The sequence below is a fragment of the Mirounga angustirostris genome, unplaced genomic scaffold (genome assembly GCF_029215605.1).
Source record: "Mirounga angustirostris isolate CCGP_5_RB_7025 unplaced genomic scaffold, mMirAng1.0.hap1 SCAF_4, whole genome shotgun sequence".
Lineage (NCBI taxonomy): Eukaryota > Metazoa > Chordata > Mammalia > Carnivora > Phocidae > Mirounga > Mirounga angustirostris.
The window spans coordinates 100,119,631-100,142,408 of record NW_026991712.1 but is presented as its reverse complement, the minus strand read 5'-3'; the positions used below and the strand labels follow the sequence as shown (position 1 = coordinate 100,142,408).

General features: G+C 40.9%; 1 protein-coding gene and 1 pseudogene across 1 annotated transcript in view; both read right to left on the bottom strand.

Annotated features, from left to right (window-relative positions):
• Positions 1-22,778, bottom strand: part of LOC123859313 (mitochondrial adenyl nucleotide antiporter SLC25A24) — a 51,538-nt gene that overhangs the window by 8,867 nt on the left and 19,893 nt on the right. The window contains exons 4-7 of the mRNA XM_045897074.3: positions 10,087-10,198; positions 8,163-8,321; positions 5,036-5,188; positions 1,047-1,154 (exon numbers count right to left, since the gene is read on the bottom strand). Coding sequence (XP_045753030.1) covers positions 1,047-1,154; positions 5,036-5,188; positions 8,163-8,321; positions 10,087-10,198 — 532 coding nt within the window. The remainder of the gene's footprint in view (positions 1-1,046; positions 1,155-5,035; positions 5,189-8,162; positions 8,322-10,086; positions 10,199-22,778) is intronic.
• Positions 12,764-22,770, bottom strand: LOC129046444 (segment polarity protein dishevelled homolog DVL-3-like; annotated as a pseudogene).

Below are 22,778 nucleotides of genomic sequence, written 5' to 3'. Positions count from 1 at the left end.
GGATATTTTTTGAGGGGTGTGAGGAATATGAACAACCATATTAAGATACTTGTAAGGAAAGCTACATTAATATGCATACCACAAAGGTGAAGATTAAGGGTATATTTTGCTTAGATCTTACTAGTTGTTGAAAAACCCTTTGTCGTATCAATAAAGATAGCCACATCTAAAATATTATTTTTGCTCTAAAGCAAGAGTTGACAAGCTTTTCCTGCAAAGGCAACATAGTAAATATCTCAGTCTTTGTAGGCCTCACACTTCAGGTCTGTTGCATTTTTTTTTAAATCCTTTTAACCAACTTTTTAAAATGTATAAAGCCATTCCTAGCTCAAGGGCTGTACGGAGTACTCCCCAGTCTCATGGTTTGCCAACCGTCTAACGATAGGATGTCTAGTGAGGACTGCCATCACCTCATCAAATCTACTGTTAAATTTATGGTACAGAAACTCTTTGGAGAAGAATGGGTGCTGTAATTCTTATCAACATTGTGGCAGCCAGCCTCTAAGAGGCCCCCAACTGTCCCTGCCGCCTGGTGTTCACACCGTGTGTGGTCCCCTCCCACACTCTCCCAGGGGTGGTCTGTGTGACCAACAGAAGACAGCAGAAATGACAAAAGATTGCAGCTTCCATCTTGAGTGCTGGCTAACAATTCTCTCTCTCTCTCTCTCATATCACCAACTTGGGAAAAACAGCTATCATGTTGTGGGGGTACTCAAACAGCCAATGGAGAGACCCCTGAGATAAGGAACTGACACCTCCAGCTATAATAGCCAAGGAGGCTCAGCAACAAACACGTGAGCGAGCTTGCAAGCAGACCTGTCCCCAGTTGAACCTTGCAGTGACTGCAGCCCTGACCCACACCTTGACTCTAGGCTCAGAGGAACCTGAGCCAGGGGCACTCTGCTAAGCTACTCCCAGATTCCTGACCCACAGAAACCGTGAGATAATAAATGCCTGTGTTAAACTGCTAGTTTGGGGATAACCTGATGCCCAGCGATCGATAATGAAACGAACACCACCAACACAGACTTCGCAATGGTACTTACCTCCATGGGATAAATAATAGTCTGTGCGGTTGCTCCGGCCAGGGAACCAGAGATAAACCTCTCAAAGGTTCCTAATTTTTGTCCTTCCTCAGTAAGCAACTTCTTGTACTGTATAAATACATTTAAAAATGTAAATTAGTACCTGCTATAGACTGAGTCATGTCTCCCCCTCCCAACAAATTCTTAGGTTGAAGCTGTAACCCCGCACTGTGATATTTGGAGATGGGGCCTCTAGGAGATAATCAGGGTTAGATAAGGTCACGAGGGCGGGGCCCTCGAAAGGCTTAGTGTCCTTAAAAGAGACACCAGAGAGTTTTCTCTTCCCTGTTCCCTCCCTCTCTTTCTCTTTCTATACACACATGTACTAAAGAAAGGCCATATGAGCACACAACAAGAGGGTAGCCATGTGCAAGCTGGGAAGAGAGCCCTCCCCAGGAGCCAAATTGGTCAGCACCTTGGTCTTGGATGCCCCAGCTCCAGGACTGTGAGAGAGTAATTTCTGTTGCTTAAACAACTAATAAGGTATTTTGTTATGGCAGTCCCAGCTAAATAAATACCAAAATACAAATCAACTCCTAATAATCAATTAATTGACAATATGATGATGTTTTTCCAAATGCACACACTGCATTAACAATACCCAGAAGAAAAGCAAAGCTCAGATGCTGAAACATTCAGTTTACTGGACAGTGGTTCTTAAGTTAGATTTCCACAGAACACAGATGTTCCACAGATGGGACCCAGTCACTCCTTTGCTAAAACACAGTAATAGCATTCTTCCCCAGAAAATATAGGGTTGATAAAGTGTTCACAATTTTTGTATGTTTTCCTCATAGTTTTTCCTTTTTTTAAAAGATTTATTCATTTGACAGAGATCGAGAGAGAGAGAGAGAGAGAGCACAAGTGGGGAAGCAGCAGGCAGAGGGAGAAGCAGACTCCCCGCTGAGCAGGGAGCCTGATGCGGAGCTCGATCCCAGGACCCTGGGATCATGACCTGAGCCGAAGGCAGACGCTTAACTGACTGAGCCACCCAGGTGCCCCTAGCTTTTCTTTTTTTAAGATGAGTTTATTTTCATCAGTATAAATAAGTGACAAATATTAACAAAACAACTGAGAAAGACATTTCTGTGGGTAACACATATAATTACACTACCACATCAACGCCAGAGCCCACGTGGCCGACTAGTACTAAAGCAACCAACACAGCCGATCAGGCCAAGGGTAAAATCTGACCCCACTGCAGTGAAAATATCCACAAACCAGAATATTAATATCATGGGCTGTGGAGTCAGGAAGACCTGGGCTGGAACCCCAGAAACACGTGGCCCTGAGCAAGTTCATGAACGTGTTTCCTCATCTGTGATAACAGTACCTATTCTCACAAGGTTGCTGAAAGGATTAAATAAGATAATAAATAAATTAAATAAGATAATACATGTAATACAGCATAGTGCCGGGCACATGGCGAATATTCAGTAATATGGTAATATTACTATTACCATTCTCTTCCTACAACTTGGAAAGAAAGGCTCTGCCCAAACACAGACTGGTCATAAACCAGGCAAACCAGATTCCTTGTTTCAAAGAGGTGAGGTGAGTCTACAGAGGTAAGTGACCATTGACCCAGGAGGGAGAAGTGGATAAATCAACAGAGAGAAGCGGGAGGCTAACGGGGCTCCCAAAGCCACCCTAAAATCCTTTTGTCTATCCTTTTCTTTTCCATTTGTTACAACACCTATTTAAATGTTTCCATTCTCTTCCAGCTTCCAGTACCACTTCCTCCCTTATTCTCAGGAAATGTCCTTTCTTGGGAACTCAAGGAAGAACAGAGGCCACCAAGCAAGAATATTCCTGCCCACCCTCCACAGAATGATCCACAGCCACATACATCTCTTTCTTCCCCAAATGACAGAAGAGTTCTCCATGCCACCAAAGCCAATCCTCCCCAGGGCCTCTGGATGGCACCCATGTCTCCCCAGCCCTTCCATCCCCACACATACTTCCTGTGAACACTTGCTGCATTCACCAGCCTCTCCCTTCTATACTTTTAACATGCTTCCTTCAGCCACGGGCACATTAAAATAAAACTTATCAAAACCCTCCCTCTGCCCACCATCTTTCTTATCTATCACTTTCCCTCATTTCTTCTCCTTCCCTTCACTCAACTCAAACTCCCCAAAAATGTGTCTACACTGTGCAATTTTCGTCAGCCCCTGGTTTACTTTCACTCATTTCAGAATGGTTTCTCTTCTCTTCACTTCCCTGGAACCTCTATACCAAGCTCTTCTATCTCTGGATTGACAAATCCTTTTTTATCCTCTCACGTCTAGGCCATCGGTCTCTGCATTGCCTCCATCCCTCTGGCTATTCCTTCTCAATCTCCTCTACAAGGGGCTCCTTCTTCTTCTCCTGGGGCATATTCCCAGAATTCTTCCATTCTATAAGTCTTCCTCAGTGATCCATTCCAATGGCTTCAACTCAAAAACCACCTGTCCATCAGAGATCAAAAGTCCTGCTGGACAGCTACCTATTCAGGTTGCAGAGATGCTTCAAACTCAGCATGTCCAAAATGGAACCTGTCATTGTACCCCAAAATCTATTCCCCTTATTGTATTCTCCATGTACTTAGTTGCCCCAATGAGGCCCCAGAGTATCATCCTTGATTCCTCTTTCTTTCTCACTTCCATATCCACTCAGTCAGTGAGTCCTGCTGATTCGATTTCCAAAATATTTTTCAGTTCATTTCCTTCTTCTTCAGTTTCTCCAGCCACCACCTTATCCTGGTGCTCATCATTTCTTACCTGGATGACAGAAATATCCTCAAATAGTCTCCCTCCCTCCAGTCTGGCCTCACTCTCCTCTAATACATTCTCCATTTTTTTCCACGTTCATCTTTCTTAAACGTAAATATACTCATTTCACTTCTCTATAGAAGATGCTTCAATAGGTCGCTCACCCTCTTCAGGATAAAATCAAGACTCCTATTACACTTGGCTTCTGCCTACCTGTCCAGCCTGCTTTTGTCATTCTCGTCCCAGAAACACACTCTGCTACACACTGGAGCCAAATGAACCACCTTCAATTTCCTTAGTGAACAATGCTCCCCTGTGCCTGCATTTCTGTCCACACGCAGCTGCTTCTGCTCGAAATACACATCTTTCCCTTCACCTTAGTGGACCTGAGATTCAGGCAGGCTTGGGCTCAAACTCCAGCTTGGGCACTTCTGTGTTTTCACTCCTTCAGTAAGGACTTGCTGGCACTGGGCAAAGTGCTGGGAATACAAACCTGAAAACCAGTATTGCCTAAGGAAACTCACAGTCTTATTAAGGAGAGAGGTAAGTACTGAGATAATCAGAATTTAATGTGAAAGTGCTATAACAGAGGGAGACAAAAAGAACTGTGACAATGAAGAAGGTTTCCTGGAGGAAGTAACTCCTGAGTCAAGTCTTGCAGGATGTTCGCTACTATCTGACATTCATTCAACAAACACTTACTGAGCACTTATCACATGCCAGGCTCCAAGCGCTGGAGTCCACGGAGAAGCAGGCAAGCCCCTGCCTTCAAGGAGCTTTCACTCTAAATTCAATTCAACTTCATGGCAATGTCATATTACACACAGGAATTCAACTTAAAAGTTTTCCTTCCAGATGTCAGACTGGGATGCTTTCATAAAACTTAGGTTAGCATGCAGCTTCTACTCTGAATAAATGAATAAACAAAAATGCTCTATTTCCTTTAAGAGCTACTAGAAAAGAATACAGACGTCTTTTTTAAAATAAATAATATGAATTTAAGAATTCTAAAGTTTGGTCATAAAGAATCTGAGTTCACGTATTTCTAATCTCCTGGAAGAGAAATTCCTCCTGGAGTATACGTGAAAAATTACTGTATAGTAAAATAAGAACCCAAAAAGCACTACATGTTCATTGCTATTGAATCAGTTTATTAACCCCTCTTTGTTAATAAATTCCACAGGTGACAACAATTACCTGTTCATATGCCCAGAACTTAACAGCTGTCTCAGGAGCAATTTTAATGACATTTGTGCCATTTCCTCTCCAAAGGGAGCGGACACCTCCTTCTCTCACCATCTGTCGAAAGCCATTGTATATGTTCATTTTGCCTGATTTTGAACCATGGACCTAAAAATAAAAGCAAAAGGATACAAAACATTGGTGGCATGTTACTCTTACTATTTCTAATATAACTGTACAAACCACCCTCTTTATTTCAATACTATTTATTACTGCAAGAAGATGTATTTAAAAATAGAATATAGAAAGTTCGGATAATGTATGATGCTAGGAAGAATTACTACCACCATTTTAGAGGCCTGACTCTAAATCTAAAACTAAGAAAAATCAGTATCCTCAGTGTGGGAAAGCAGAGAGGACATGATTTAAATTAAAATTATTATGAACAACATTCAGAAGGTAACATGAACCAAATTATGTATTAGGCTATGGAACACCCCTTGGAATGCAAACAAGTTCAGTTTAAGAAAACTTTTAAAAATATACTGCAGGTAATATACCATCTCTCCCCCACCAGAATATGAAATATAAATGGGTCTGATAACAATTTTATATTATGTATGTCAGAGCCACAGATACTGGAATGCACATAGCCTGGCACCAAAAATAAAAATTATACCTTCTATGGCTTATCTCAAAACCTCTGTAGGCAATAGACTCATGGCAACATGAATGCCTCACCCTGTGAGTACTTGGTTTAGACTCCAGATGTGATCGCTGTTTAAATACACTAGACCTTATAATTGCCTCCATGTAAAAACAATTAAATCCAATAAGCCAAAACGCATAAAGAAATCAGCTCTTTTCTGACTGTTTTGGCTCACACAAAATGAGTGACTACTGTAAAAAATAGAAAAACAAGATGTGAGGGGCTGAAGACTAAAAGTCAGTCACGTGGGCAATGCGTGGTTGATCCGCAATAAAGACTCCGGAGGGGCGCCTGGGTGGCTCAGTCAGTTAACCGCCTGCCTTCAGCTCAGGTCATGATCCCAGGGTCCTGGGATCAAGTCCCACATCGGGCTCCCTGCTCAGTGGGAAGCCTGCGTCTCCCTCTCCTTTCTGTTCATGCTCTCTCTCACTATCTCTGTCGCTATCTCTGTCTCTCTCAAATAAATAAAATCTTCAAAAAAATAAAATATGTAGCTAAAACCTGAGAATTAAAAAAAAAAAGACTCTGGACATCAAAGACGTAGGTGAACTTTCTTGGTCTGTTTGCAACACTGTGCATACTGTGACTCCTCAGTACCAGGAAAGTAACACATCATGACTCTACAGAGAGAAGACAACAAAAGCTCTGCATCTGGCACTGTCCCAGACTTGTCCTGATATGCTTCTTTCTTTCGCTGATTTTAATCTGCAACTTTGCCTTGTAATAAAACACAACCAGGAGTATTAAAGCTTCTAGTGTGTTCTGTGAGCCCTACTGAATTACTGAACCTGAAGGAAGTTTTGAAAAACCCCACCCACTCAACCCACGGAACTTGCAAGAAATAAAGTCTGGAGATATCCGTTTTATTTTAAATAAACTTCACAGTAAAATACAACAAAGAAAAAGAGGAATGCTTATTCAAGCTCTCTCAAAGTCAATGTGCTATCATTCCTAAAGAAAAACACAAGCGCCAATTCCTTCTCCTCTTTCTTTAAAGCACTATTTTTACCCCTAAATATATTTTGAGATTTAGGCACATTCTGAATGGATGCTCGCTTAAAATATCGTCAGAAATCTTTTTATACATAAATCTAAGGACAGGTATAAAAAGTGTTGACCATAGGTATGACAACACAACTTCTAAAACTATTTTTTAAGCAACTACTATATTCCAGTGGGGTGTTCCAGTGTATCCGGCATTTTCACATACTTTACATCATTTAATTCTTCCAACCAGCCTTGTTAGATATTCTTAATCCCACTGCAGGATGAAGGAAAATGAGACCTCGGGGGTTTCATGCAGTGTGAGAACCACAAGATCTAGAGTCAAAGATACTCCCTTCCTCATCTAATTGTTGTAAAGGAAAAGTTATTTACTTCTCCGAGCCTCAGGTTCTCCACAGATAATGTGAGGATGAAATACTCACCTCACTGGGTTGCTAAATGGGTTACCACAATGAGCACCAAGTAAATATCAATTCCTTTCCTTTCTCTCTCTCTCTTTCCACTCTGACCAGCCAAGACCACATCTTGCTAGTAAATAGCAAAGTCAGTCTATAAATCCAGGTCTTTTCTGCTAACCTCATCTTTAGAATATTTTTAAAAATTAATAATTAATAATAATTATATCCCTGTTCCAAGATTCTAAACTTTGGAAATATCTCACTTTTGAGAAAGTACATAAAACAGAAGGAAAATATTATTTCCTAAAATAATGGCTAGAGACTTTTTATTTATTTTTTATTAACATATAATGTATTATTTGTTTCAGGCGTCAGGCCTGTGATTCATCAGTCTTATATAATACCCAATGCTCACTACAACACAAACCCTCCCCAATGTCCATCACCCAGCCACCTCATCCCTTCCACCTCCCTCCCCTCCAGCAACCCTCGTTTCCTGAGATTAAGAGTCTCTTAGGGTTTGTCTCCCTCTCTGGTTTTGTCTTGTTTAATTTTTCCCTCCCTTCCCCTATGATCCTCTGCCTTGTTTCTCAAATTCCTCATATCAGTGAGATCATATACTTGTCTTTCTTTGATTGACTTATTTCACTTAGCATAATACCCTCTAGTTCCATCCACATTGTTGCAAATGTCAAGATTTCATTTTTTGATGGCTGCATAATATTCCATTGTATGTATATACCACATCTTCCTTAACCATACAGACTTTTTTGTTTAATTAAACATTTGAAAAGTCATGGAATGCCAGAGATTAAAAGTCCATCACACACATGGACCCACAATTTAAGGTTTGGTGAAATACTCATAGGGACTGAATTCAGGGTTAGTAACAATAGAGATTTCATACCAATCTTTTAAATGTAGGAAAGAAGATTATGGAGAAATTTTAAAACTTCTTTCTCAAAGCGGCACATTTCTCATCATTTTAGCATATGTGGGAGACGCTGAGACACAAGATCACAAGGCTCACCTGCATCATGACTTTTAGACGGTCCAAAGGGGCCGTGCTTGTCCGAGAGACAGCGCCCGCAATACCTCCTGACAAGAGCTGCCTCCACCACTGCCCAGACTTCTTCTCATCTTCTGTGAATTCGTCCGGAATAGTTAAACTATCTCCAATGTCAATACCCTGTTAAGATGGAAAAAAGATCCCCATGCTCCCTCCGTTAAAAATAGATCGCTCCAGAAGGTTTGCTTCAGAGAAGAATCATGTGTTATTTTACAGTGAAGATCAACTTCATTCCTTAGAAAGTATATTACACCAATCTGAGCATACAGATGATTTTAAATAGCCTAGTCACACTAAATGAAGTGCGGGATCAGTTCACAAGAAATGCAAGTTGACGGTAATTACAAAGTTACAAAACCAACATTACAACTTTCTTTCTTAAATAGATTCAGAGTAACTTTTCTCCTCTTGGTCTAAGTCAGAATGAAAGGTCAGCGGTTTATCAGGTGGGAATCCTTCTTAGCTACAGAAAGAAATTAGTTTGTCAATTCTTCAAAGATACTCCCTTTATCTCAAAATTCTATCCATGTTATTCTTTATACCATGATACATGCTTTACCTAGACCTGTAAATAGAAATTAAATTAAAGCTATATATGTGAACACCCCAAAACTCATCTCCTATGTAGACTGCCTATAAATATTTTTATAGACTTGTCATTTAAAACATGCAACAGGTTCTTTATAAAATTTAGCTAACAGGGAGGTACTGTTTAAAAATAATCCTTCCTCCAATCTACTCAATAAGCATTACCATAGATTACAAATATAACTTGAGATAAACGGAGTTCTAAAATGATAGAATTTTTACAACTTTATTATCTAAATGATTCTGCTATAAAAGATTTTATAGGTAGGAGTGTAGGGGTAAGAGGCTATGCTATAGTAATAACCTCTTTCTTCATTTTACTATCAATAAAATGAATACACGATTGTTAACAACTATCTCCAAAGGTACAGTAAAAGTCTGATTATGTAAACATAAATTCACATAAGTAGAAAATGTATCCAGGCAACTGAACTACTAATATAGTCTATTATTCTATACTCATAGAAGAGGCATTCATCACCATAATTTTACAATGCTCTATTTAAGTTTAGGCATTGTTACTAGTGGCAATGTGACCTCTAGGCTTCATTTACTATGTATAAAACTTATTGAAATCCATGAATAAGCATAGCAGACAAGCCCACTAGGAAAATTAAAATTCCCTCCAAGAATTCCCATTGGTTTCGGGAGCAGATGGCACAATAAACTGACCTTTATTTACACCAATGTATGTTAGCAGAATATTAATGAAATTTCATTAAAATTTGAAAGTTTTGAGAAATACAGACAGGTGTGAACTGCTAAACAAAAGAGCCAAAGGTGTTTTAACCTTCAAATATTGTTATTATAAGTACCTTATCCCAGAGATAAATCTAGACAGTTGACAAAACAAGCAAAAGTTTCAGAAGTCATGTCTGGCCATCATTCATGGCCAAGGAAATAGAATCTCAGCAATCATGAGGTTCTGAGATTATTTAAACAATGTATATCTATAAAAAGTAAAAACCCCTGATTTTCACACTTCTCTTGGCAAAATACTTAAATGCAATAAAAGCTAGGCCGCTCATCTTCATAAGATTTTTGGAAGGCAGTATCTCCTCCAAGTATTGAGAATGGCAAAAATGTGTACCACATTTGCAATGTTTATGCAGCCTCAGGGTTTGTTTTTTTTTTTATGATATTCTGAATATATACCTAATAGAATAAGCAGAACTCTACAAGTTAAGGAGCTATTGGGAATTGGGCACCCTGGCCTGTAAGCATAACAGAGTGTTCTCATGTAATAAATAACTATGGCTTACAAGTAAGTATAATGTAATACACACAGCATACTTACAGTAGAATGTTTCCAGAAACGGATAATTTCCTCAATGTCTGTAACAGGATTAAATAAGAAATAGTCCCTCCATTCATTCCAGTCTATTGTCATTGTCCCATCAGCATCAATACTGAAAATAAAAAGAAGCTAATTAAAAAACAAAATAAAATTTGTAAGTAAAACATTATTGGCCATTTTGCAGAATGACAGTTTATTCTCCAACTCAACAGTCTTATGAAAAGATCCCAATTCACAGTAATAGGTTGTTGGAAATGGCAGCAAGCTTTTGATGTTCTATTAGTTTTAATCATTTAGGTGAAGAAGGACCCCAAAGTCACAGAGAGATCTCACTAAAGACTACTTTGGCATTGTGTCAAACTCTAATCAATGAGCTATCAAGCACTAAAGCTGGAGGATTAAATACTGGGAGGTAGTAATGAATGGATTTATGACCCATTTTTTTCTTGCATTGGCTCAGGAAGATATTTCTTAATGTTCTAACATTTGGATGTGATTTTGGAATATACTCAAAATATTCTATCAATTTCCTTCTCCAACCTCCTCAAAGCTAAGAAAATTAGCAGTAATTGTAAAAAAAAAAAAAAAAAAAAAATCTAACTTGGTGACTAGGCCTTTTGAGTCTTAAGAAATCCTGGTACCTCATCTTCAACATTTAACATTAATATACTCTAGCCTTAGATATTTTTCATTAACTTTTTGCCTGATTTACAAGTTTCTTGGTAGTGTACTATCTGACCAGTTTTTTCCCAAGATTAACTCTGAACCGTGCCGGGATTTTGATTGTTTTGTTCACTATCTATACCCAGGACCTAAAGTGGCTGGCGCAAAGAAGGTGTTCACTTATTTGTTGAATGACTGTCCCTGAAAAAAAAGTTTGGGTGTCTCCTTCAAATTATATTTATCAATAATTCGTATGAAAATGATACATTAAGATGGCAGCCAAATCAAATGCAATTTTCAGGTATTAATATTATCATGTTTTCTGGTGCCAATTTTAATTTTGATCTGCATATTTGTGAAATTACACAAACATTAATTTGTCTTAGCACATGGGTATTAACATCACACATGAGAGCCCTAGTTATAACATTATTCTGGGTTGCAATATTTAGAGCTCTATTTTTATCACTGTTTTCTATTGTAATGCAATTGTTCATCATCTGACTCTACCCCTCAATCTCCCATATATGCATTCATGAGCATCTTCCACAGGGCAAGGATTTTTGTTGATTTTGATCACTGAGATGACCCAAGTGTTTAGAACAGTGCCTGGCAGAGAGAATATTTACTGAATGAACAAACGAATTCTAAATTCCGTAGCTTAAAGCCACAGAACACTCACAAACGTCTTATATAAAATAGTCTGTGGGTTTAAATTGCATTTCTCTTCAAATCACCAATGAGGTTGAACATCCCTTATCATATTCACTTGCTATTCATGTTTCCCCTTGTGTGAAATGCCTATTTGTGTCTTTTGCCCATTTTTTTAATGGGTTGGGTATCTTTTTCTTTTATATGTATAGTTCTTTATATAGTTAATTCTAATACTTCAAGTTATAAATTAGCAAATACCTTTGTCTTTTCACTTTGTTTATGCTCTCTGTGAATAGATGCTCTTAATTTTAATACAGCTGAATGTATCGATCTTTTCATTTATGTTACTGCCTTTCATGTCTTTTTTTTTTTTTTCCAGATAATTCCTTCCCTACACTGAGGTAAAGACATTTGCTTTACTTTGCCTACAAGTATGATAGTTTAACTTCCACATTTAGGTTGATTTTTACGTATGGTGTGAGATAGGTACCCAGTTTCATTTCCGTCTGCATGGATAACCAGAGGCATTACAGCACGTACTGCATAGTCTCTTCTCTTCTGCAAAGTGATCTGCAAAGCTACTTCTCTTGTGTGACAAACCCCAAATATGGATGGGTCTGTTTCTGGGATATTATGTTCCATTTGTCAACTTATCCATACGTGTACCACTACCCCTATCTTAATTATGGCTTAATAACAACTCTCGATATATGATAGAGCAGGTCCCCTGCTTCCCATGGCTCTTCAAGAATGTCTAGGTTATTCTTGGGCTCTTTGATATTAATTTGAGATTCAGCTTAACAAGTTTCTCAAAAAAAAAAAAACTACTTTTTTTTTCAATGGCACTGAATCATTATCAATTTGGAGAAAAGGTGCATCTTTTCTGTACTTTGTAATCTAACAAAATGTTTTAATTTGCCCTTTTAAAAGTACTGATTGTGGTATATTATGCTTTCTAAATACAGCTAATGTTTTGTAAAAGATTTTACTTATTTATTTGACAGAGAGAGACCCAGTGAGAGAGGGAACACAAGCAGGGGGATTGAGAGAGGGAGAAGCAGACTCCCCGCTGAGCAGTGAGCCCCGATGCAGGGCTCGATCCCAGGACCCTGGGATCATGACCTGAGCCGAAGTCAGACGCCTAATGACTAAGCCACCCAGGTGCCCCTATATACAGCTAACTTTTTTTTCTATATAGCTAACAAATCACGAATATTTTCTCTAAAATATTTACATCTAGGGGCACCTGAGTAGCTAAGTCGGTTGGGCATCAGACTCTTGGTTTCGGCTCAGGTCATGATCTCATGGGTTATGAGATGGAGCTCAGCATTGGGCTCTGCACTCAGAGGACTCTCTCCCTATCCCTCCCCCCACTCACATGCACTCTCTCTCTCTCAAATAAATCTGTAAAATGTATCTATATAAAAAAAGAAAAATATATACATCTATGTCATAAATGATGTTGGCCTATAATTTCCTTCTCTCACTAGTTGTCTGCCTTTGCTGTTATGCTTAGCACGACCTCACAGAATGGATCAGATACTGCACTTGTACACTCTCCATATATTTGTAGATCTGTTCTTTAATAGTTTGTAAGAACCATCTGGGGCTAAAGTTTTCTTTATGGGAAAATTTTTAATTACTGATGTGATGTGTTTGTTTAGGTACTACTGGCTATTTCTTCTTGATTTAGTGTTGGTAAATTATATCTGTCTGGAAATTCTTCTATTTCATGTTTTCAAATTTATTGGCATAAAATTGTTTGTGACATTTTATTATCTTTGAAAAATTTCTGATGTGTCTTTGCAATCATTTATTTTTCCATTTGTTATTATTTATTTCCATCTCATTTCTTTTTTTTTTAAGATTTTTTAAATTTATTTATTTGAGAGAGAGAGACACAGCAAGAGGGGGAACACAAGCAGGGGGAGTGGGAGAGGGAGAAGCAGGCTTCCCGCGGAGCAGGGAGCCCGATTCGGGGCTCGATCCCAGGACCCTGGGACCATGACCTGAGCCGAAGGCAGACGCTTAATGACTGAGCCACCCAGGCATCCCCTCATTTCTCTTTTTTCTTCATCAGTCTCTCCAGAAGTTTGTCTTTTCCAATAACCGATGTTTGACTTTGTTGATCTATTACCGTATCTCTGCATTCTATTTCCACTGCGCTTCCTTAATTACCTCCTTCTTTCTACCTTCTTTGAAATTATTCTGATTTCTCCCTTTAAATTAGCACATTAATTCTCAGCCTTAATTCCTTTCTTTCCTTTTGAATTTATTTCTGTTTACTTCCCTTGCAGGTGTCAGACCAAGTAAAAAAGACGGAGGAATGCAGAGAGGAACACAGCTGGCCTGGGATGGGAGTGGCATGGAAGTGAGGCAGGGGCCCTGTTCACATCACATCCACAAAGAACTCACTGGGGTGTCCCCATGACCATGTGGAAGGACTGTCTGCTGGCGGTCAGTCTGGGAGCATGTGGGCCAGGTCTCAGCCTGGAGGGGCTCCTGGGGGCCCCAGGGCCACAGGTGGTGGAGGCACCATCAGCATGGGGGGACCACAGAAAGAAGGCCCACCGCGGGGGCTGTAGCTCAGATGCATGCGGGGGCTGCAAAGGCTGCTGGTCATTGAGTGGTGGCTGCAGAGGCTATGCTCCCATGGCCCCCAGGCTACTGTGGGTTGTGTGGTCCCACTCATTGCCGTTGCCGCTCAACTTCAAGTCCCTGGCCTTCGGGTCCTTCCCCTTCTGCCGGTCACTGTCACTACAGTTGGAGCCTCCGCTCCAGCCGCCTTCACTGTACTGAGGGCAGGCACTGCCCCCGCCATAGCTGTACCCCAGCTCTGGGAAGCCCAGGCACAGGTTGTAGGGGCGTGGGGGCAGCAGGTACTGGTAAGGGAAAGCCTTGGACCAAGGGGTGGCCCCCGGGTGTGGCAAAGGGGCCAGTGTGTCCTGGTAGAGGTGCCATGGAAGCCACCGCAATCGTGGAGGGACACGTTAGCCACGGTGCCACAAAGGGCTCTGAAGATGTAGAAGCACTGCTCAGAGAAGGTGATCTTCTTGATCGTGGATGAAGCTGCTTCCAGAAGGCTGCTAGCATACTTGCTGGCCTCCTGCCAAGCAGTGAAGCCTTCCACATTGTGGTACAGCAAGTCCACCCCATCCAAGCCAACAAAAACACTGGGGATGGTGATCTTGAGGCACATGCGGCCACTGACCTCCAGCGCAGATTCAGAGGAGGCCATGGCTTTGACGGTGGCAGCCACATCCGTGTGGATGGACAGGTGTGAGTCATATCCAGGCACTCTGTGTCATGGATGGAGCTGGTGATGGAAGAGCCAGTGGAGGTGATGGTGCTCAGGACAGGGCTCAGGCCATAGGCTACGGGGTGGGTGACCCAGGATTCAGGGTCAGTAGGCCAGAAGGGCTCACTCCTGGACAGTGTGAAGCAGCCACGTGGACTTGGGTCCCAGCCCCCTGGCTACAGTCAGGGTGATGGCCCCAGTCTGTGCACAGTCTCACGCAAAACCACTACTGCACCTTCATTACTCATGTTCTCACAGCTCACCTAGCTTGCCTGTAACAGCGCATCTTCTAGATCTACGCCTCCATTAGCAGCCACGGCCCCAGCCTTCATGATAGAGACAATGTAGATGCCTCCGTCACCACGCTCTTTGCCTTGGCCCACAGTGGAGATGCACAGAAAGTTGTACTTTCCCATGAGAGTGACCATGATGATGTTGAGTGACACGGTGGAGTCCATGGTGCTGCTGAAGGACCAGGACCACTCAGGCCGTGACACCTCCTACTTCCGATGCCGCTTGTCTTCTCATCAGGTGTAAGGGGCTGCTCTGCTCTGTGGAGCTGAGGATGCAGTCATCCTCATCCAAATCGAAGAAGCTGGTGGTCTCCAACTCGCTGTTCATAAAGGCCGAGCTATCACAGCCCCCTGGCTCTCACCACGCTCCACCTTTGCAGTTCCATTTAGCTGGGTTGTGTGCTCTGGGCTGTCCCTCCTGCATGGCCACTCATGCTGGGCAGATATGAAGGAGTCCGTCTCTGTGTCACTGCCCAGGTTTTCCTGGCTGCCCCCACCAGCACAAGGGTGGAAGGACAGGGCCAGGAGTCCCCAATGCCTCCTGTGCGCTCCATGGGCAGTGGCAGTTCCGGTGGGTTGTCAGCACAGAAGGGAGCTGGCTCTGGGTGCAGCCCTCAGTGGACAGCACCCTCAGCTAGGCATTGTCATCCCACACCTCCTTCTTCACCACTCCAAAACCGTGGTCCATAGACTTGAAGAAGAATATCCAGCTGGGTCGCTGCAGAATGCCCTTCAAGTCTGCCAAGGTGACACACTTGGCGAGCAGGGGCAGTGTCTCCTGCCCATCCAGGTGGTAGATGATCTTGGTCTCACTCATTGCTCTGGCCTGGCAGCCTGTGCACCCCTTAATTCTTCTCTAATACAAGCTTTAAAGCCATAAAATTCCCCCTACGTACCACTTTAGCTATATCTCAAAAGCTTTCATGTGTGATATTCTTTCAAGTCAAAGTATCCTTGAATGTCTACTATGATTTCCTCTTTGACCCAAAAATCATTGACAAGTGTTATCATATCCAAAACCAATGTATTTTTAGAACTTACTTCCACTATTAACTTCTAAATTAATATATATGGTCAAAGAAAATGGTCTCTGTGATACCGATTACTTGAAATGTGTTAAGCCTGGCTTTATGGTCTACTATAAAATCAATTTTTATACATGCTATAAGTACATGAGAAAAAAAATTTTTTCTGGTTTTTTGGTACAAGGTTCCATTGTATGCCCATTAAGTCAAGCTTATTCATTTCTCTCCATCTTGACTAAGTTTTTTCTCAGCTTGATCTAACAAGTATAGGAAGATATATGTTAAAATTTCTCACTACTATAAAAAATCTGTCAATTTATCCCTGGAATTCTATCACCCAACTTAAAAATTTTGTGTCTTTGGGGTGACTTTTAAGATTTTATTTATTTATTTTTTATTTTTTTAAGATTATTTATTTATTTGACAGAAAGAGAGAGACAGCGAGAGAGGGAACACAAGCAGGGGGAGCAGGAGAGGGAGAAGCAGACTCCCTGCTGAGCAGGGAGCCCGATGCAGGGCTCGATCCCAGGACCCCAGGATCATGACCTGAGCCAAAGGCAGACACTTAACAGACTGAGCCATCCAGGCATCTCTTTGTGGTGAATTTTAAATGTGGTGACACTTCATTTCCCATGAATGTTTTTTACCTTATAATTTTATCCGATATTAATTAGCTACTTCAGCTTGCTTTTAGTTTGTAGGATTTTGTTTTCCTTTTTCTTTCATCTGACTATCTCTGTGTTCTAGCAAATCTTGTTTTTATTTTGAGATACATTAAAAGTCCACTATAAGTAGAGATCATAAAAAAATGTAATATAGTTTCACACCACTGTGAAGTTAGTATTTTTCTCCTTTCCCTTTTTCATTGTTAATAATATTTTTCAATTAGTATATTCTGTCACAATACTATGAAAATATTGAAATTCTTTGTCCCCATCAGATTGTACACTAAACTGAGAAAATTCTGGCGGGCCAGAAGCAATAACCTCCTAACTTACTCTTCTCTCCCACCCCACACCCCCCAAAAAGATAATAACTTTATTTAACCTGTCCCATTTGGGAATGGAGGTGAAAGGAAAACAGGACCTAACATTATTTCAGGGCACATCTTGGTGGGGTTTGAACTTATTTCTCCCATCCTATCTTCTGCTTTCTATTTGTCTCATTTTTTTCTTTGATTGTTTTCCTCCTTTCTTTACTTTGTTGGAATGCCTGAATTTTGTGCTTGTTGATTTTCTTATTCTATTTTTCCCCTTACTGGTTTAGAAGTTATATACTCAATTCCTAGACTTTCAGCAGTTTACCCTGAAATTTTACCATGCACACATAACAACAAAATCTAAAGTTATTATTTTACCTCCTTCTCCTGAATAAGAATCTTAGGACAGTGTGAAATAAATTATTCTCTCCTGACTCACTCTTCTCGTCTACTATTTCAGCTGTCCTTTTTCTTAAATCCTACAAATTGGTCATTAATATTACATTCATGGCTGTCTCCGATGGACCACGCAAAGAGCTCTGGACCACCAGCTAAGAGACAGACCACCAGTGGTCTAGAGAGCATTCTGAGAAACACTGCCTGACCCATTGCCCGAATGTGCCCTTCACAACATGCTTCCATGTCTGAACGTGTCTTTCCCTCTATCTAGAATGTCCTGCCCCTCACCCTTTTTCACTAGGATAACTTCTACTCATTCTTCAACACATTCTTCAATATTTTCTGAGGGCACATGATTACAAGGTGCTGAGTATGTAACAGTTAACAGGACAGAAGTGGTCTGTGCCCTCAAAGCTTAGTGTAGTAGGAAAAACAGGCACTAAATAGCAACTAATAGCTAATATTCACTGAGCCTTTGCTAGGCATTGTTCTAAGCACTTCGCAAGCAAATTTATTTAATCCTGAAAAACAATCCTATATACTTTCTATTGTCTCCATTTTATACACAGAGAGAGGCCAAGTATTTTGTCCTGGATCACAGGCCTGGTAAGTGGAGTAGAATTAAGTATTTCATTTCAAGCCAGGCATTCTAACTTCAGAAACTGTATTTCTAACCACTAAGCTATAGAAATAAGCTCATGGTTACCACCTGTAAGAACCACAGAGCAGAGAAACAAGTCACACAAATAAAGAAAACCGCTGTAGGGTGGAAGGGGGCAGATTTAGACAGCATAGCTCTCTCTGAGGTGAAAACTGAAGGCTAATAAAGGATAGGGGAGGGGAGAGGTTTAGTCCCTTAAGCAGTAAGAACTGCAAGTACTCCAAAGTTGGAAATGACTCTTAGAGAATTCAAAGAACTGAAAGAAACATGGTGGAAGCATTGTCCACAGACATGCCTAGCTCTTCATCATATCCTTTAATAAACTGGAAAATGTAAGTAAATATTTCCCTGAGTTCTGTAAGCCGCTTTTACTAAGCAAGAGATGGCTAGGGCTTCATCCAGCCAAAGAAGTCAAAGTGGTTCTGGAAACTTTGGTGGTGGTCGTGGAGGTGGTTTTGGTAGGAATGACAACTTTGGTCATGGAGGGAACTTCAGCGGTCGAGGTGGCTTTGGTGGCAGTCGAGGTGGTGGTGGATATGGTGGCAGTGGGGATGGCTATCATGGATTTGGTAATGATGGAAGCAACTTTGGAGGTGGCGAAAGCTATAATGATTTTGGCAACTACAGCAATCAATCCTCAAATTTTGGACCCATGAAAGGAGGAAATTTTGGAGGCAGAAGCTCGGCCCCCTATGGTGGTAGAGGCCAATACTTTGCCAAACCACGAAACCAAGGTGGCTGTGGTGGTTCCAGCAGCAGCCGTAGCTGTGACAGTGGCAGGAAGTTTTCATGACTGCCAGGAAACAAGGCTTAGCAGGAGAGAAGAGACAGAGAAGTGACAGGGAAGCTACAGGTTACAACAGATTAGTGAACTCAGCCAAGCACAGTGGGGGCAGGGCCTAGCTGCTACAAAGAAGACATGTTTTAGACAATACACATGTGTATGGGCAAAAAACTTGAGGACTATATTTGTGACTAATTGTATAACAGGTTATTTTAGTTTCTGTTCTGCGGAAAGTGTAAAGCATTCCAACAAAGGGTTTTAATGTAGTTTGGGGTTTTTTTGTGTTTTTTTTTTTTTTTTGCACCCATGGTGTTGGTTGCTAAATGTAATAGTCTGATCATGACACTGAATAAATGTGTCTTCAAAAAAAAAAAGAATATTCAGTCCCCCACTCCGATTTCTCCAGAGAGGGGAGAGAGGTTTACAATAGAGTTAATAATTGAACATGCTTATGTGAGGAAGCCCCCATAAAATCCCCCAAAGTATGGGTTCAGAGAACTTTCACGTCGGTGAACACATCCATACCAGGAGGGTAACACACCCCAACTCCACAGGGACAGAAGCTCATGTGTTTGGGACCCTCCCAGACCTCACCTTACGTATCTCTTCATCTGGCTATTCATCTGTACCCTTCATCATATCCTTTAATAAACTGGAAGATGTAAGTAAATATTTCCCTGAGTTCTGTAAGCTGCTCTGAAGAAGGAGGTCTTGGGAACCTCCAATGTGTAGCCAAGTCAGACAGAAACTGAGGGTAACATGGGGACCTACTATTTGTGATTGGCATCGAACTGGGGAGGAGTCTTGTGGGACTGAGCCCTTAACCTATGGGATCTGATACTATTTCTGGGCAGATAGTATTAGAATTAAGCTAAATTGTAGGGTACCAGGGATAATGTCACAGATAATTGCCTATTGTGGGGCAGGGGGGGCGGGGGAATCCACACATTTGGTGACCAGAGGTGTCAGAAGTGAAGTGTTTTCTGTGTTAGTAAAGAAGACACACAGAGAAAGGAAAACGGAGGTTTTTCCAGTATAAACATATTCTAGTATTTTTGCTGAAGCATCACAAATGCTAATAATAATAATAACCCAAAAATGTAAAAGAATATACAATTTATTAGCCATCAGGGAAATACAAATCAAAACAATAATGAGATACATTATACCCATGTAGATGGTAAAAAGCAAAAGACAACAAATAACAAGTGTTGGGAGGATGTGGAGAAACTAAAACCCTCATACATGGCTGTTGGAATTATAAAATGATGCAGTCACTTTCAAAAACAGTCTGGCAGTTCCTCAAAATGTTAAACATAGAGTTATCATATAATCGAGTCATTCCACCTCTAGGTATATACCCAAGAGAACTGAAAACATATGTTCACACAAAAACTTGTACATGAATTATTCATAATAGCCAAAAAATGGAAACAACCAAATGCCTATCTACTGATGAATGGATAAACAAAGTATGATATATCCCTACAATGGAATGTGACTTGGTCTAAAAAAGGAATGAAGTACTGATACATGTTACAAATGCATGAACTTTGAAGATATCATGCTAAGTGAAAAAAGCCAGACACAAAAGGCCACATGCTGTAGGATTCCATTTTTTTGTGAAATGTCCAGAACAGACAAAACAGAAGAGACAAAATGTAGGTCAGTGGTTGCTGGGGGCTTGCAGAGGAGGAATAAGGAGTGACTGCTAATGGGTACCAGGTTACTTTTTGGGGTGATGAAAATGCTCCAAAATTAAGTAATGGTGATAGTTACACAAGTCCGTGAATATATTAAAAGCCAATGACTTATTTCACTTAGCATAATCTCCTCCAGTCCCATCCATGTTGATGCAAAAGTTGGGTGTTCATCCTTTCTGATGGCTGAGCAATATTTCATTGTATATATGGACCACATCTTTATCCGTTCATCTGTTGAAGGGCATCTCGGCTCTTTCCACAGTTCGGTTATTGCGGACATTGCTGCTATGAACATTGGGGTGCATAGGGCCCTTCTTTTCACTACATCTGTGCCTTTGGGGTAAATACCCAGGAGTGCAATTGCTGAGTCATAGGGTAGCTCTATTTTTCATTTTTTGAGGCACCTCCACACTCTTTTCCAAAGCGGCTGCACCAACTTGCATTCCCACCAACAGGGTAAGAGGGTTCCCCTTTCTCCACAAGCTCTCCAACATTTGTTGTTCTTGCCTTGTCAATTTTTGCCATTTTAACTGGTGTACAGTGATATCTCAGTGTGGTGGTTTTTTGTTTTTTTCTTTTTTAAGATTGATTTATTTGACAGAGAGAAAGAGACAGTGAGAGAGGGAACACAAGCGGGGGAGTGGGAGAGGGAGAAGGAGGCTCTCCGCCGAGCAGGGAGCCTGATGTGGGGCTGGACCCCAGGACCCTGGGATCACGACCTGAGCCTAAGGGAGGCGCTCAACCGACTGCGCCACCCAGGCACCCCTCAGTGTGGTTTTGATTTGAATTTCCCTGATGGCTAATGATGATGAACATTTTTTCATGTGTCTGTTAGCCATTTGTATGTCTTCTTTTGAGAAGTGTCTGTTCATGTCTTCTGCCCATTTTTTGACTTGATTATTTGTTTCACTTTGTGGAACATAAGGAATAGCATGGAGGACATTAAGAGAAGGAAGGGAAAAATGAAGGGGGGGAAATCGGAGGGGGAGATGAACCATGAGAGACTAGGGACTCCGAGAAACTGAGGGTTCTAGAGGGGAGGGGGTTGGGGGGATAGGGTAGCCCAGTGATGGGTATTAAGGAGGGCACGTATTGCATGGAGCACTGGGTGTTATACGCAAACAATGAATCATGGAACACTACATCAAAAATTAATGAGGGTGCTCACTTCGGCAGCACATATACCAAAAATTAATGAGATACTGTATGGTGACTAACATAATAAAATAAAATTAAAAAAACAAACAAACCTTCAATTCCCTGGAAGAACGACTTCAGCAACAGAATATTACATGCCCCATACCCCACTGTCAAAATCCGGTTTACCCCTTTTCATTTTTTTAGTTTTTCATCTCCTCAGGAAAGCCTCCCTCATCCAGTGTTAACAATAGCAACATCATGCCCAAGCTCTGAGACTTGGGCCCTCCTGTTGAGCGGCTGCTTTTAAAAGAAATTCTGAACAGAAAGAAAGGAGGAAAATGCTACTGGTACAGATATAAAAGGAGATAAACTCAACAATAAAGCCATTTAGCAGAAACTTTTTAGATAATGTCAAAAACTGAAAGCATTCACAGGAATATAATATAAGCACCCTTTTCTGTTTTCCGTTATCACAAAAAAAATTAATTAGTCCCTACAGTGTGTTTGTAATAGAAGAGTCTTCAAGGGCACTGAGACTTTAGAGATTATTGCTCTATCCTGTGAAATAAAACATTAAGGCTGTAAAGGTCTGACTCACTAAACAGCTGAATTGATTACCCTGGGCAATAATGTTCAAATTGCCATCTCCATTTTCTGAGAGTTTAAATTGGTATTTCTTTGTGAACCTTTGGAATTTCCCACTTATCCAGTGACATGTAGGTTAAATAATGTGATGAATCTGCTAAACATCTTATCTTGGAACAATGAGTTCCATTATCACCTTAGAAACCAAATGGGAAAAATGGCAGCACGAAAATGCCTAGGCTCCTTCTCTATGAACACCTCACTGCCATTCCACTGCCCCAGGGGCCTTCCTTGCAAGAGAGAATCCAATCTGAGCTTACGCTTCCCACTCCTACACCTTAAATATGTACATACAAAACAAAAAGGAAGACAGATACCGAACACACATAATGAGGAATGGTTAGGTGTAGAGAGTTTTCAGCTATACTTAAAATGAAGATCTTGAATACGAGATATGAAAATTAACGTCAAAGAAAGCCCACGATTGCCAGTAAGATAAAAAGCTTAC